The 15464-nt window shown below is 38.6% G+C and overlaps 1 protein-coding gene across 2 annotated transcripts in view; it reads left to right on the top strand.

Annotated features, from left to right (window-relative positions):
* The window catches only part of Kynu (kynureninase), a 118790-nt gene that overhangs the window by 22080 nt on the left and 81246 nt on the right, over positions 1-15464 (top strand). For both annotated transcript variants that reach the window (XM_075985304.1, XM_075985305.1), the window contains exon 3: positions 8631-8751. In XM_075985304.1, coding sequence (XP_075841419.1) covers positions 8631-8751 — 121 coding nt within the window. The remainder of the gene's footprint in view (positions 1-8630; positions 8752-15464) is intronic.

Genomic DNA, 15464 nt, shown 5'->3' with positions numbered 1-15464 from the left:
AGCAGCATTCTCGGTTTTGTTTCTCTTGCCATTTTCCCCTCTGATGGAGGGCTTAGAAGCAACATCAGCCACAGAAAAACAAGTCAGACTTTGTTTTTCTGAAGTTAGGACAAGCGTTAGATAAAGCTTCCCATCAAATATGACAGGGAAATTTTATTTTTAATACATGCATACAGCATGCACTGATCCAATCATGGTGATGAGCAGGTACAGTTCCCTGTCAGAACTTTATGCTTGGAGTCATCAAGTTCCTTCCTCCTGATTCTTCATAAAATGCTGAACAGCTATGATCTATATTCTCCCCATTGTGCAATGAGATAAGAGACTTTTTTCCTTCAGCTTAACTTTGGTACTTGGCCCCCTGACCTGCCTCCAAACACGTGTTCTCATCTTGCTCAGCCTTTAGCAATCACGAACAGACACCCATGTTGACATTTTTCGACATCGAGATATAAGAACATGTAGTAATTTCTCTTCCTCTGTCTGCCTTTTCTTGTGACTTGACTGAAGTTGGAATTGTTAAATAATTATAAGGGTCATTGTTTTAAACTAGGTCTTACCTTGGACCAAGACTGAAATTCAGTTACAGACATCCACACTTAAGTTTGATGGAGTTTGGCACCGACAAGGCAAAACCAAGCTATTTATCAGGCCTTCTAAAAGAGCAAGAGAAATGGGCTATAAGAGTCAAATGTGCCAAATGGGCAGCTTCAATCACTGTGAAAAACAGGAGTTACCTTAATCCTCTGCACCCTGTAATATGTAATCCTTTACAAATAGCCTGGAGGAACCTGTGTTAACAAAGTCATTAGTTTCCTTCATTTTGCCCCAGACTTACAAGGAAAGTAATTTTTAAATTATCAGTTATCTGATTCTTCTGTTTGTATTTTCTTCTGTCTTTTCGCACCTATGAAATCAACTTTTTATTGATTAGGTTGTTGTTTGCTTCTTCAATTGTTTTTATTTCCATTTGTTTTGTTTGTGTTTTAGCTAGATCCTCATCACATAGCCTCAGCCTGGTGTTAAATTCTCAATTCCTTTTCTGACAGCCAAGTCTAGGGCTTGGTCATTGGAACATGAATTCCATGTTATACAGTGAAATAGCCCTTGACACTAGGTTTACAAATAAAGTCAAATAATATCTTTCATAAGTTGCTGTCATTTTGTGTTCCAATAAATGATATCTGCTATAATTATTATATCATGGAGTAAATAAGGATCAAAGTAAATTAATTTTTATTAATTAACTTGTTGCTCAGATTTGTAATAGTGGATTTCCATAACCTCACACTCCAAATAACCCAACTGTCATCATGGCCAAATAAGGAGACTTCCAGAATAAATCCAAACTTTTTTTCTTAAGTCTAACTTAATAAAATTATATACAGAAAGCTGAAATTCTTAAATGTATCTGTGGAGAGTGCTCTGGGTTGAAGTGTATCCTTTCAAAATCCATGCTGAGCATCAGTGGGATGGCTCAGAAGCTGGAGCCACTGGTATCAAGTCGGATGATCTGAGGTCAGTACCTAGATATTACATGGAAGAAGGAGAAATGGCTTCCTCAACATTGTCCTCTGACCTCCACATCCATGTAATACAAATGAAAATGTATGTGGAATAGTGTTATTTTAAAGCTGAATCAAGTTAAGCTGTCCCTAATCTGCCATGATTTTGAATTTTTACAAAAAGAGAAATCTGGAGACAGATATACAGGAGATGAACTGAGGGCTGCACATTAAGAGAGCCTTATACCAGACAGGAGTAGAGATTTAGAAGAGGGTCTTCCTCCCAGGCTGTGCAGGAATTAATGCAGATGACATCTGATGTTGGCCTTCTAGCCTCAGTTGCCAAGAGACAATAAACTTTTCTGTGGTAAGCCTCCTCATTCATGAGACATTCTTAGAAAAGTACTGTCCTGTTCCTACATTTTGAAATTGTTAAATTGGAAATAAATTCAGAGGACTTATAACACTAGTACAAAGTGTTCCAGTTGCAACATGTTGTAGATACTTATAAAGAAATTAAGAACATATCAGGATTTCAGAGGGACCTAGGGAGAAACTCAGCCACACCTCTTTTATTCTTTTAAGCAGACCTTCAGGAGATCAGGGCCACAGTTCTTGTCTTAGGTGTTCTCTATAGGTTCTTCCACACTGATTGAAGAAGAAAAAGCACTGCAGCCAAGATGGTGTGATCAACAGGGCCTGGTTCACAAAAAGCAGTGCCTCCCTTTACTGTTCTGTCTATTTGAGGTTCGCAAAACAAGAGCAGCAAATGGTCAAAACCTGAATACAGATCATCAAAGCTTCAGATCAATAAGTCATTCAAAGCAGAACTAAATAGTATGGACTAAAGGAAAAGACGAAGGTATCTCCTTTACTTCTTCCCCCTTCCAGTGAGAGTGAGGCCAATTCAAAGAAAAATTTCTTCTGATGAAGTAGAAAGAAAAATTTAAAAGATAATCACAAAAATGCCCAAAGAATCAATCACTTCAGGTCTTAAGAGTTAGCCAACTTTGGGGTATCTGCTAAGATGTTATATATTAGTCATAGTTCACTTTAAAAGTAGTTTATAATAGTTCATTTAGGTGTGGGGGAAAAACAAAACCAAAAAAATGAAAACTAAATAAAAAAGCAATAGAGATGATCAAACTCAGTGACATAAATGGACACTCTTAATTCCAAGAAAAGTGCCATCATTTCTACAAGAACTGGTTGAGCAGAGCATCAAATTAAACATATATTAAAATCAGAGAAGTTGTCATAGTTAAAAAAAAATCTCAAAGAACAGTAACAGCTGTTCTACATCAATACTAACTTCATTTTGGAAGAAAGAAAAAATATACCTCAAAATAGCATAGTGTGTGTGTGTGTGTGTGTGTGTGTGTGTGTGTGTGTGTGTGTAATCTCTCTCCTTAGTCCATCTTAGTCCATGAATAAGAAGCATCAAACAAGTTATCTAATATGCTCACAGGATGTCAAGTTGTGAAAAACTGGGAGTCTGCACTAAGAACTTGGAATTAAATGTGTGTCCAGACCTACATTCTCAGGAGTTGCTTCAAGATATAACGGGGTATAGGAAAGATGCAAACATATTTTAGAAAGCTTTATATATGGACTCCAACTATAATTTAAGAGTGGAAAGTTGATAGTACTGATTGACATGACATCAGTAATAATTGAAAGGACAGTCTTGAGATTGAGAAGCAATGAGTCATGGCTGACTTGAGGCCCAGCAACTAATGTTCTAATCAAGAGCATCTGGCTTGCACAGATACAGAATAACCTTTAGAAGCCCAAGGAACACATAAATATCCTATGTTTCCAAAGCAGTTTGGAAATGCTATGTTCAACTTATTTTTTTTCTTCTCATTTAGTATGGGAAGAGTAGCTGTGTTGTAACAAATAGCAAGGATTAGAACAAGAAGAAAAATAGAAGCTATCTTTGGTCCACATGATCATGAATATTAATGCATATAAATGGAGGTGGAGCTTTTCCTTTGTCCCTGCTGCACAGTCACAAATAAACACACAAAAGCTCATATTAGTTACATAGTGCTTTGCCTATAGCTCAGGCATATTACTAACTAGCTCTTATAACTTAAATTAACCCATTTCTATTAATCTGTATTTTGCAACATGGCTTGTGGATTTACCTGTCCTCCTGCATCTTGCTTCCCCTGAGATTGACTCGTCTCTGCCTCTCCGACTCCTCCTTTCTTTCTGTATTTGCAGTTTCACTTTCTTACCTAGCCTTATGCTGCCTTGCTTAGGCCAAATCAGCTTTTTTATCAACCAATGAGAGGAATACATATCACAGCATACAGGATTATCCCACAGCAAATAGACATGCTGAATTCAGTACAGCTTCTATCTGAAAACCTTATGAACACCCACACAGTCATTGTATTGATACTATTTGATGCCATGTCCTTCACAACTATCACAGATGCTGTTTCTCATGGTAAGATTCTGAGAAGTTTTGTACAATAAGTTATGTATGAACGTAGATAAGTTTCTTCCTCAACTCATGTCTCCATGCTCCTCAAATTTCTGACCTTATGACCCCAAGTAAATAAATCTTTCTGGAAATGTTAAGAAAAGGAAGGGAGAGAGAGAGAGAGAGAGAGAGAGAGAGAGAGAGAGAGAGAGAGAGAGAGAGAGAGAGAGAACTGTAATACTATGAGGGTTGAACCTGCAGGTAATATCTTCCAGGTGAATAAATGATTCACTGATGAAATTTGCTTAAAGGGCAGTAATGTGATAAAAATAAAATGAAATTCACTTTTGATTTTTCTGTATCATCTGGCTATAAAATAAATTAGAGTTAAGGGATGGAAGATCACGTTATAAATATTGCTTGGTAGTAAAGTGCTTGGCTAACATGTACAAGGCCTTGGATTCAATTCCCAGGATACTACAAGGAAGGAAGAAAGTTAGTTCAGTTCAATTTGAAGAAAAGTATTATTTTAATTTATACAGTTCTAAGCCATTAATATTCTACTCTTGGTCAGATTATTAGAATGGATATAATTTCATTTCTAAAGCAGGATCAGATTTTCTAGCATAAGATTTGATAGCAAGTTTTGTCACCTTCATTTTGGAATCCCCTTCCCCTGCGCCCTGCTATGATCTGTAAGCTTTGAAGACCCTCTCAACTCTGATCTGTAAATAACTCTTCTCTCCTGTGCACTCCTCTCCCAGACCCTATGCCATTGGTCATAGGCCTCAGTGGCAGGAGACCTTTCTCCCAACCTATCTCCTCCCCAGTCCCTGAACATACTTAGGGGAGGGACTTTCTTTAAAAAAAATAAATTTATTTATTTATTTACTTTGCATCCCTGCTGCAGTTTCCCCCCTCTCTCATATCCTACTAGTTCCTTCCCCATGTCTTTCTCTGTTCCCAACCCCTCAGGGAGACACCTTCTTAATGGCTGCAGTTATATAACTTAAAATTTTTCTCACAGTGACAAAATATCTGGAAAAAGTGACTTCAAGAAGATTCACTCTCTGCTCAGATTTTAAAAGGTTCCAATGCACAATTAACCTCCTGACCTTGCCTGGACCATGCTGAGGGAGGACATCATGGTAAACGGGCTTGGAGAAATAAGGATACTGACCTAATGGTGCCCTGGAAACAGACGAAGAGACAGGGAGAAACTGGAACAAGGCATAGCCTCCAAAACATGACCCAATTACTACTTCCTTAAGCTTGCTTTCCACTTCTGAAGTTTCTACCATGTCCCGAAATAACACCACCAGCAGGGCTCAAAGGCTAACACATGAGCCCAGGGACATTTCCTAAACACACCTTAAAATCCTACCCCTGACCCCCAAGTCACATGTCCATCTCATAAGGCAAAATGAGTTTAGTACGTCTCCAGGACTCTTCAATGCCTCCACAGCTGCAGCAGCTTTCTAAAGCTCAAATCCAAATTCCCCTGAAACTAAAGGCAAATTCTCAATAGTGAACTCCAATAAAATGATAAAAGGGGTTGCGGGGGGGGGGGCTGTATTCCTCCAAGGTACAACAACCGTCAGTGCATATTTCTATTCTGAAAGAGAAAAAAGGTCGCGGGGTTTATAGACAGGAGGGATGGACCAAGGTTAAGACCAAAACTCAAGAGGGGAAGGCTTAATGAACATAGCTATCAGAAGACATGACTGCATACCCATAATTCCTGCACTTCAGAAGTTGAAGCAGGATAATTGGAGTTTGGAGACCAATCTAGGCTACATAGTTAGACTCCCCATGTCGCTCCTTCCCAAAGAGGTTAGTAATTGTGCAACCAGTATTCAGGATTAGTACTGTCATAATTCAAAACTCCAAGAGTGTGAGTGGCCTTATTCCTATGGACATTGCTACCTGCAAGCTGCGCTCTGCTTGGCTTCTGTCTCAGCTAGATCCAAAGCAGCTTTGCTTGGCAAAAATTCAACTTTTCTGGAATCGCTAACTTCCTGGGGTCTCCATTGTGTCTTTAGCTTCCAACATTGCCCTGCCAAATATTTCTCGCTGAAATCTTGGCTCTCTTCTACAGTGCCTGGCCTCCTAGGTTTTCTTTTAAAGTCTGGATGGAAGCTTACATTACCCTGTAATTCTTGCTTTTTATGTGCTTGCAAAACCAACACCTCCTAGATGGTAACAAAATCAGCCTCCAGCTCAAGCAGTCACCCTCCTTTGGACACCCACACGCACCTCATTTAAACCATGGCTCAGTTAGTTCAGAATACTTGGGCAGCTAATCCTGCAAAAACATTTCCCTAGGCTATCCAGTGTGAGCAGTGTTTTCTCAAGGGAGTCTTTCAAATGAGTTTATAAGCTCACTCTTTGACCACGGTGTGCTTTGCTTAGTCCTCAAGTATCTTCAGCGTATCTTCTCTGTTATTCCAGTCCAATTTAATTGCCTTCTTGTTAATGATGCCAACCTCTTTAGCATTCCGTGGGGCTCCTTCTTTTGTATGCTCTTCTCTGGGAAAATGCTAAGCTTGTCTAACGTTTCTATTCTTTCTGCTGTGTGGTCCTAATTCTCATTGTACATTGAATAAAAGCATCCAGCAATATCCATGCTAATCCAGAGTTCCAAACTGCTGCTCTCACTCACCCATCGACAAGTTTCAGCTTCGATATATGAGTAACATTGACACCTGTTTTGTTGTGTCAGGTTCAAAAGATGCAGCAAGGAGATTCGGTAGTTGAGAAGAGAAAATTATTTACAGTCACTTTTAATGTATTTGTTTGTTGTATTTATTTTTATATCTCGCCAGTTGTGATGGCACATGCCTCTATTCCAGCACTCAAGAGGCAGAGGCAGGCAGATCTCTGTGAGTTCAATACCAGCCTGGTCTAGGGAGAGATTAACAGAACACAGAGAAATCATGTCTCAAGCAAGCAAGCAAACCAACAAACAAACAAAGAAAAATTATTTCTCACAGATCGAAGTGTTGTCAGATCTGGTGTGTGGAAGGCCCCTGTCCTACACAGATGACTCCTCATTGGGTGTTCCCGTGAAGGAAAGGACTGGACTTTTTTTTTAAGGCAAAGCCCTTCTGATGCACAATGCCTCCAAAGTCTTCATTTCCTAATACCATCAGTCTGGGAAGTAGTACTTCAACTGATGAGTTTTGAGGGGATCCAAGCATTCAGAACATAGCATATTTGGACATTTTCTACATATTTCTACATATGATTCACATTTTTCACAGAAGAATAATGTGCCTGTCTCCCTGAGGCAATTCTTTAAGATGTAATATATTTGATAAATCATAATTAAAAGCATGGAGTAATTCACTCGCTGAGTGAACAGTGTTTCCTCAGATGCTCTAGAGTAGACACTATCTCAGCTTATCTTCCTGAATAGCCACCCTCAAATCACAGGCAATACCTCAAAGGTTTATTTGGTCCCGTGGGAATGACTAAGCTAAATGGCTGCCATCCAGCAGGTCCCACAGTCCCCGTGGCCCAGGACAACAGGCTTGTTCCTTGCAGAGATGCTCTGTTAGGCTCTTGAGGATACATCTATAGCATCTCTCAGCAGTTGTGGTGCTAGAGGGAAAGTAGGCTCTGGATGACCTCCGTTTGCCGAGAAAAGAATCCAGCTTAGAAATGACGTGTCATCCCTGCTCACAGTTGACTTGCCTGGATGAGTCTCGTGTGTCCTACTCAGTCACAGGAAGTATATTGTCATCGTATGCCCAGAAGACAGGAGACTCAAAAGCATTTGGCAAAGAACTCCAATGTTTTCCTTTCTAAGAACCTATGTGTCCTGGCGTTGAAGCTGTCTTAAGTCTTGAAGATGACTATGCCTTATTGCTACCCCTAAAACTGACATGAGTGCTCATCCATCCTGTTGGGCCACATCCTCTGACTCAGCCTTGCTATAGACCGCATGCAGAGATTGCAGACAAATGTGAGGCCATTGTCAACTTAAGTATGAATTCAACAAAGTTTTTTGATGTTTGTCTTTGTATTTCTCTGGTCCTAGGGATTGAAGCCAGTAGCCATTATTATTAATGTATTCTTTTCTCCATGGTCTTAAGCAAGACTTAAACATAGGAATTGTTTGTTTATTTCTGGCAATCAAGGCTAAAACCTGAAATGGAAAGTACAGCAAAGTTCTGGTCTAGCTGAAGGAGAAAAAGAAGTATTTGTGCAATCTTTAGTTTATGATGTTTGTACTATACATGCGAATATATCTAGACACATCATAAGATGCATAATTCCAATAGCAGTATAATGGCACCCATTAATTCAGAGTGTACTTTGCCTAAATTGTGGAAAGCTAACACAATTAGACAGGCAATCATATTTCCTGTAAAAAAAATATTCTTAAATCTTCCTAAAGCCTTTGGCTATTTGTGCTTGGAAATGGTTGCTAATTTAGATTTCTTCCTGAAGCACAATAGCTGTGAGAGATCTCCCTGTCACCTCTGTGGGTTTAAGTTATGTTTTAACGTAAAATACAAAAGGTTAATTACTGTTCAGAACCCGATGCTACTGTGGGAGTAACTGCAAGTTATTTATTATCCTTCCTCCAGTTAATTATGTTAATTGTGGCGGATTTACAATGTCAAGTGCAAGAATGTTAATTAATTTAATAAGCACACTTTTTTTTGGACTTTCTTCTGTTTCAGTTGATCCATCTTTAGTGAATAAGGATGAAAATGCCATCTATTTATTGGGAAATTCTCTTGGCCTTCAACCAAAAATGGTTAAAACATACCTGGAAGAAGAGTTAGATAAGTGGGCCAAAATGTAAGTACCATGTTTCAAAGTATAATTCTGTATCTGAGAGAAGAATTTTGAAAATTACAAAAGGTGTCTGAGTTGGGCAAGTCATGCTCCTGGCATTTTAGGATAAAGGAAAACCTAAGAGACCATAATTATCAAATATTACTATATTTTGAGGAAATAATTTAGGGTCAGACTAAGGCCAAATGGCGAATTTGTGACGGAGGGAGAGTAACACAACATACTTAAGCATTTGATCCTCTTTCCTACATCTGAATCAGTGTAGCCATTTTGTGTCCCATGCTTAATGACCAGCAAAGAAGTTAATTTACAATTTTGAGTGTTTTACGATTTCTTCATGGCTAAGTTAACAACATAAAAATATGGAGTCCAGGCCTGTTAAGGTGACATTAGGTTAGGGTCACATGTGATCATGGATGTACAGAGTGAGGTGTGTTGTCTGATCTTAGCATTTTAAAGCTCCTACCACTTTCTCTTGAGTAGACAGTTTAAAGACTTCTATTCCCAAGCTTGCTATATATGAATTCTTACAAGAGCACCGTTTTCTCCCTAGAGCTCTGTGTATTCCTGTAGTCTTCTAATGACTAACCCTTCCTCTTTCCTCCCTTCCTGAGCCCTCTTCTGTAAACTAGCCTTCCCAACCATACGTTATCTCTGCCAAATGTCACTATATTACAAACTCATCTCTTTAAACATTTAAAACTTTTTCATTAACACCCTACAGTTATGCATATTGATGAGTGTATCACTGTGATATTTTTATATATGTTTATAATATGTACAGTCAACTCAAGGTAATTGAGATTCCCATCTAGTTATCACAGTTTATTGTGAATTATGATTCCATCCGTTTTATAAAACACCAGAATTTATTACTTCTGTCTAACTTAGTTCAGATACCCATTTTTAACCCTCTACAATTTCCACTTGGGGAGACAACTTAGAGACATCGATTTTCATTACTTTCCTGTTCTTAGGAAAATAATCTGCTTTTATGTATCTTCTTTCTTTCCATAGTAATTACTTATAAAATTACTGAAATGAGATATATTTGTTAAGTATTGAATTTTTTTGTCTTATTCCTGAAATGTAAACACTTAAGTATTTTAAACAGCCCCAAAATATTTTTAAATGTTTTCTCTGATCATTTGAAAACAAACAGAAAGAAATCATTATGGAAATGAGTCCCGCTCAACGATCAGAAAACATTTCAGAAAGATGAAGTCACATTAAATACAAATTCTGGAGTAGGCCATTTGGCACTCATAAAATTTCATGTTTCATAGCCTTTCTACCTTCTTTGTGCTCTGTCATTGTGGGAGCCCTTTAGTTCTCACCCCTAAGTGAGGACGGCTACCGTGACTCGCAGGTAGCACTGCAGAGTCCTCAGTTTTCATGGGTAAGAATGAGGGCTCTCAAATTAATTCAGGGATGATGGAATGCTTATATAATTTATTAAGCATGTGATAATTTCACATGCCCGGGCTTTTATGTGGAAGTTTCAAAATACACATCACCACATTTGAAAGCATTTTGGGCTAGCAGGTTTTAGTATTTAATAAACGAGGGTCACAGTTAATAAAAATGGCTGATATTAAAAATGGCTGATATTCACGTTGGTCCTTCATGTTTGAGAGCGGCGTTAAATGGGATGATTCTGCACTTTTGAAAGTGTCTTTCCCCTTGAATACTCAGGCAGCCAGGCTCTGCATTTGTAGGCTCTAGGTATTTAAAAGCGGCTACCCTGCTGCCCCATTCATTTCCCCATCACACCTCCAACCAGGGAGGGAGCGGCTGAGGAGGGTGGGGATGTTAAAATTCTGTGTCAGGCAGCTGCCTGTCTCTCAGAGCATCGTCCATTGTGGCATTGCACTTTCATATTTTACTTTGTGAATGCAGACAAAGCCAGAGCCCTAGTTAAATTCTCCTATTGCTCATTAGACAAACGACTCGCAGAGGAGTGCACTTGAAGGCTGAAGGCAATGAAAACTGAATCGAAGGCCTTTTCTAGGCAAAAAAGACCCACCCACTTTTGCTTTGATTGCCTTATGTGCCCTTTCTCTCAGCCCTTGGAAACCCTGGCAACCTTGGGGCCCTGCTAGCTCCTAAATAGCTGCAGGGTTTCAGATGTGCAGTGATTCTTCCTTTCCTTCCTCCCTGGCCCACACATCTTTGATCCAAAAACAGTTTTTATTTGTTTTTTGTTCCCAAAATATTCAATTTGAAGCCTCACTCCTAGCCTTTTCCGTATGAGACTCTGTAGGAAAGAATCTTTTTTTTTTTCTTATCAATTTAGTTCCAAACTTTCTGACAGCCTGAGGGATTCTTGAAAGAAGGCAGGTTGGACGAGTACACAGGAAAATTTTCTTACCAGAGTAACCGGTTGAAAAGCTATGTGTGAGGGATAGCCGTAGTGGTTCATGGGAAACAGGAGGCACTGCGGGATCTTGCACAGCTGTGCTGAAGTTAGTGAGTATTCTGGGATGGATGCTTCCAGGAAGAACATTAGGTAACTGACTTTGTCTTTCTGCGTTTGAGTCTGTAATAGCCTTACCTTAAGGAGCCTTTTACTCAAGTTCAGCTGGTTTTTATTGTTTGTTTCTTTGACTTGTTTTTTGTTTGTTTGTTTGTTTTTAAGTTGCTCTGTGTGCACACATTGTGGTAGCCTCTCAGTCTTTTCAGTTCTCTTTCTGAGGACTGTTCTGGTTTCTATGCTAATCTTGTTGTGGCATTTCACTCTAGGTCAGGGACTCGCCAGTAGTGTGGTAAGCTTTTAAGGGATGCAATGTTGCTCTCTCTGCATCCTCCAGATCCATTTCTGCTGTGAGGCTCAAGCCACGTCTGTGCCTCTTTCATTTGTCCAACAGAAGATTCTCAGTCAAAAAGAACTACAAGCTTCATTACTTATTTTCCTTTAAAAAATTAAAATATAATGTGATGTTTCACTCTGGAATCTTCATATAGAGTTTAGTTTTGTTGATTCCCCTTCCTCTACTTACCTCCGCTGACTTCCTGCTCTCTGGCTCGTGTCATTCCGGGCACAACAATTCCCTCTACCCTTTCAAAGTGTATGTATTCTCTTACACTAGTCTACACTCGAAACATGTTATCCGCTATAGCCACATTCATGTTCGTATATGGTCTCATATGATAAAGTACACTATTTCTCTTTCTGAGTCTGAGCAATTTCATATAATATAATGATTTCCAGATTCCTCATTTTAATAAAAATTTCAAAATCTCCTTTTCTTTATAGCCGAGTAAAGTTCTTTTGCATGTACGCACCACCTTTTCGTTATCTTTATCTATTGAAAGAAATCTAGCATAGGTCCTTTTCTATGGCATAACAATGAACACAGGTATACAAGTATCTCTATCCATGCTGCGGAGTCCATTAGAGTAGTCCACAAATGGTACTGAGATGGTAAGAAGTGGGAAGCCTTTGAATGCTGTGGACGCTTTCTCACTCGCCTCAGGTGACGTTGGAGCGCCAGAAACTCATGGTCACAGAAAACGTCTGCTGAGTCAGTGGCTCGCAAATTTTAAAAATGGAATTCACAGAGCGCAGAGGGCGACTTATAGATACGTGTTCGATGGTAAGGAGTTTAGGGTAAAAAAGTGTCAACATCCTATACAACAGGAGTGCGGGAGCCAGTACATCATTCAGCTGCTACTCTGGAGGCTTCGAAGGGGCTTAAACAGAAAGAGGGCAGGATGATGAGGCGGCTAGGAGAGGATGCACTGCTCAGTGAGTCCCACGGGCCTCCTCTCAATTTCAGCAGGGCTACTCATTTAGGAAGAGAGAGAAGTCTAATATGAATTAGATGACTAATATCACTAGTCTAATATGAATGAGGAACTGTTTTTAAAGGTTGCAGCCGTAAGAAGGTTGTTCAGGAAGCAATCGTTCAAGTGCTGCCCCTCTGAATACAGACACACTGATGATTAACTTTTTAACTTATTACTTCTGAAGAATTATATCTAGTCTCTAGTTCTACAATTTCTATGTATTTAAAAGATTTGCATCCCCGCACCAAACTTTAATAGGAGCTTTGATCTCTTAGAAAACAATCCTTTTTATAGTTATTTTATAATATGATTTTTATTTATGAAATTTCTAAAGTAGATCTGATCATTTTTAATTTAGTTTAATTTAATGTATGTGTTCTGTCAAATGAAATTATTTAGGCATTTCTATCATTGCGAAATAGGAAAGTTGTAACATAAATAATCTCATTTGCTATGTAATAAGTATCAGCGTAAAGTTTCTACAATCCTGAATGCTACATCATGAACCTAGTGTCTCATCACTCAGCATGCTGAAGCAGGAGAATTGAGTATCTGAGGATACCTTTGGATATAGAGAAAGATATTGTCTCAAAAATTGAAGAAAGATATCCTATAATAGTAGAAAACAATAATGTTCTTCAACACCACATGTGTGAGCAAGGATAGGCTATCTGCTTACAAGATTTGGGGGACTGTTTTATATTAAAACTTTACTAATGGTCTGTGTGGTGGTTTGAAAGAAAATGGTCACCAAAGGGAATGGCGCTCTTAGAAGGTGTGGCCTTGTTAGAGGAAATAAATCACTGTGTGGGTGGGCTTTGAGGTCCCTGTTGCTCAAGCTTCACTCAGTACGACAGGAAATCAACTTCCTCTTGCCTGCAAGATGCAAGACTCAGCTCCTCCAGCAGCGCATCTGCCCACATGCTACCATGCTCCCTACCACGATGATAATGAACTGATCCTCTAAAACTGTAAGAGAGCACTCTCAATTAAATGTTTTCCTTATAAGAGTTGCCATGGTCATACTGTCTCTTCAGAGCAATAGAAGAAACCCTAAGACAGATTGCATTATTTTAAAGAGAGCAATATGTTAATTATAATAATGATAAACTTTAGTTAGAAGGCAAAAAAAACATTAATCCTGAGTATATTGTACATTGAGAAATATGTGTTGCATTGCAAAGACAGAACCTAAAGCCATAGTATTTAAGTCATCTGTATTCTCAAATCGGCTAGATAGACATTGCCTTCTGCTTTTCACACGAGTAATTTCTACTATTGTTACAATATCATTGGGACTTTTGCAAAAAATTGACAGTTCAGGTAAAATAAAGAGGGAAAGTTCCATTCATTTATAGTTCAGGAACATTCCAGCTGGCTGACAGAATGATTTACATGGCAATGCATTTGTGGACAGTGCAGTGATGAAGTAGACTAGGGAAGTTTTTATCTGAAGACACCTATAACAGCTTTTATTCAGTTATGAATTTCTTCCTTTAAATGAAAAGGAACACATGAATATGAAAATACCGATTTCAGCATTGTTAGCTAGTCATCGATTGGGCCATGGATAAGCCTTCATTAAGAAAGGCTGTGGAAATTTACTTATTTGCTGACAGGGAAAGCTTTCTAAAATAAGGCCATTCTCATTTCGGGGGATGGGTAAAATATGGTCCTATTTTAAAGGGAATCCAAGTTTCTATTAACTTCTTAATTAAGAAGTTGTTGTATCCTCTAATTTCATGAGCAAATATTGCACATAGCCACATTACAAAACACCCCACTCCTGGTAATGATTAATATTGTGGTATGGGTTAACTCTTCGTATTTCTTTCTCAACATTTGTAAAGGATTGCAGCTGTCTTTGGCTTATTTTAAGCAACTTTGAATGAAAGCCATCTAGTAACTTTCTTAACTCTAACACACATGTTTATAACCACGCTTTAATCTCCATCAATTCTTCCTAATGACAGGACACTTTACTTTGGGTTTATTTGGATAAAATGTTCTAAACACATTTCACTGCCCCAGGCTAGTGGCTTGACAAAATGAGGAAGTAGTCTTAGTGTGTAATATTTTAAAGAGAGGGAGATGCCAAAAGCCTTGGAGGGAGAAACATATCCCTAAAGATTATTACCATGGTGTCTACCAGAGTGAGAAGTAGGTGGCATAATATTCTGCGATATAAATTCTCTGAGGCAGAACATAGAATTTTACTACCCCGATGTAATAAGATATATTGTGCTATCAGCAAAGGCCAGGGAGCTCTATGTGATTAAAATAAAAAAGGATCCGAGTATCTGCCTTTAACTACCATTTAATGATAACGATTTTTGTCTTTAACATTTATATTGGGAGTCCAGCGAGGCAAGCTGCAGGCTATCTAATAATAATATGAATAATAATAACTAGCGATTGAATTGCCCTTTCCTTCCTCCTAGTTCCTAGCAGCCTATGTTTATTCACACAGAAAGACCTCCTTCTTCATCTTGGTTTATATGGTAATGGAAATATTAGTTTAAAGATTCCTGTTATGTACCACATGTTGGTGAAGGCAGTTTAGCATTCGATTTACATTAGAGAAGATGAGTCAGCAAGGGAATATTGTGTATCCATCTCTTTTATATGCTATCTCATTTACTCTTCCTGCCCACCCTTTAAAGAACATATCATCATTCTTTTATTTACTTTCACAGATGTGGAAAATTAGCCCCTGGAAACGCCTAACAAAAGAGGTTTCCCTCCAGAAGAGACCTGAAGTGGATTCATACTATATGATAAAAAGTCAACTGTCTGACATTTAGAATGCATTTTTTTGTTGTTGTTTTCTGTAGCATGGTATCAAATGTGAAGGCATCCCCACTCACTATAGGTGGATTAAAAATTTCAATAGGTGGGCATAAACCTTGACTTCCCTTAGAATAGAA

Source organism: Microtus pennsylvanicus, chromosome 9 (assembly GCF_037038515.1).
Source record: "Microtus pennsylvanicus isolate mMicPen1 chromosome 9, mMicPen1.hap1, whole genome shotgun sequence".
Lineage (NCBI taxonomy): Eukaryota > Metazoa > Chordata > Mammalia > Rodentia > Cricetidae > Microtus > Microtus pennsylvanicus.
This window is presented reverse-complemented; position numbering and strand designations above follow the sequence as displayed.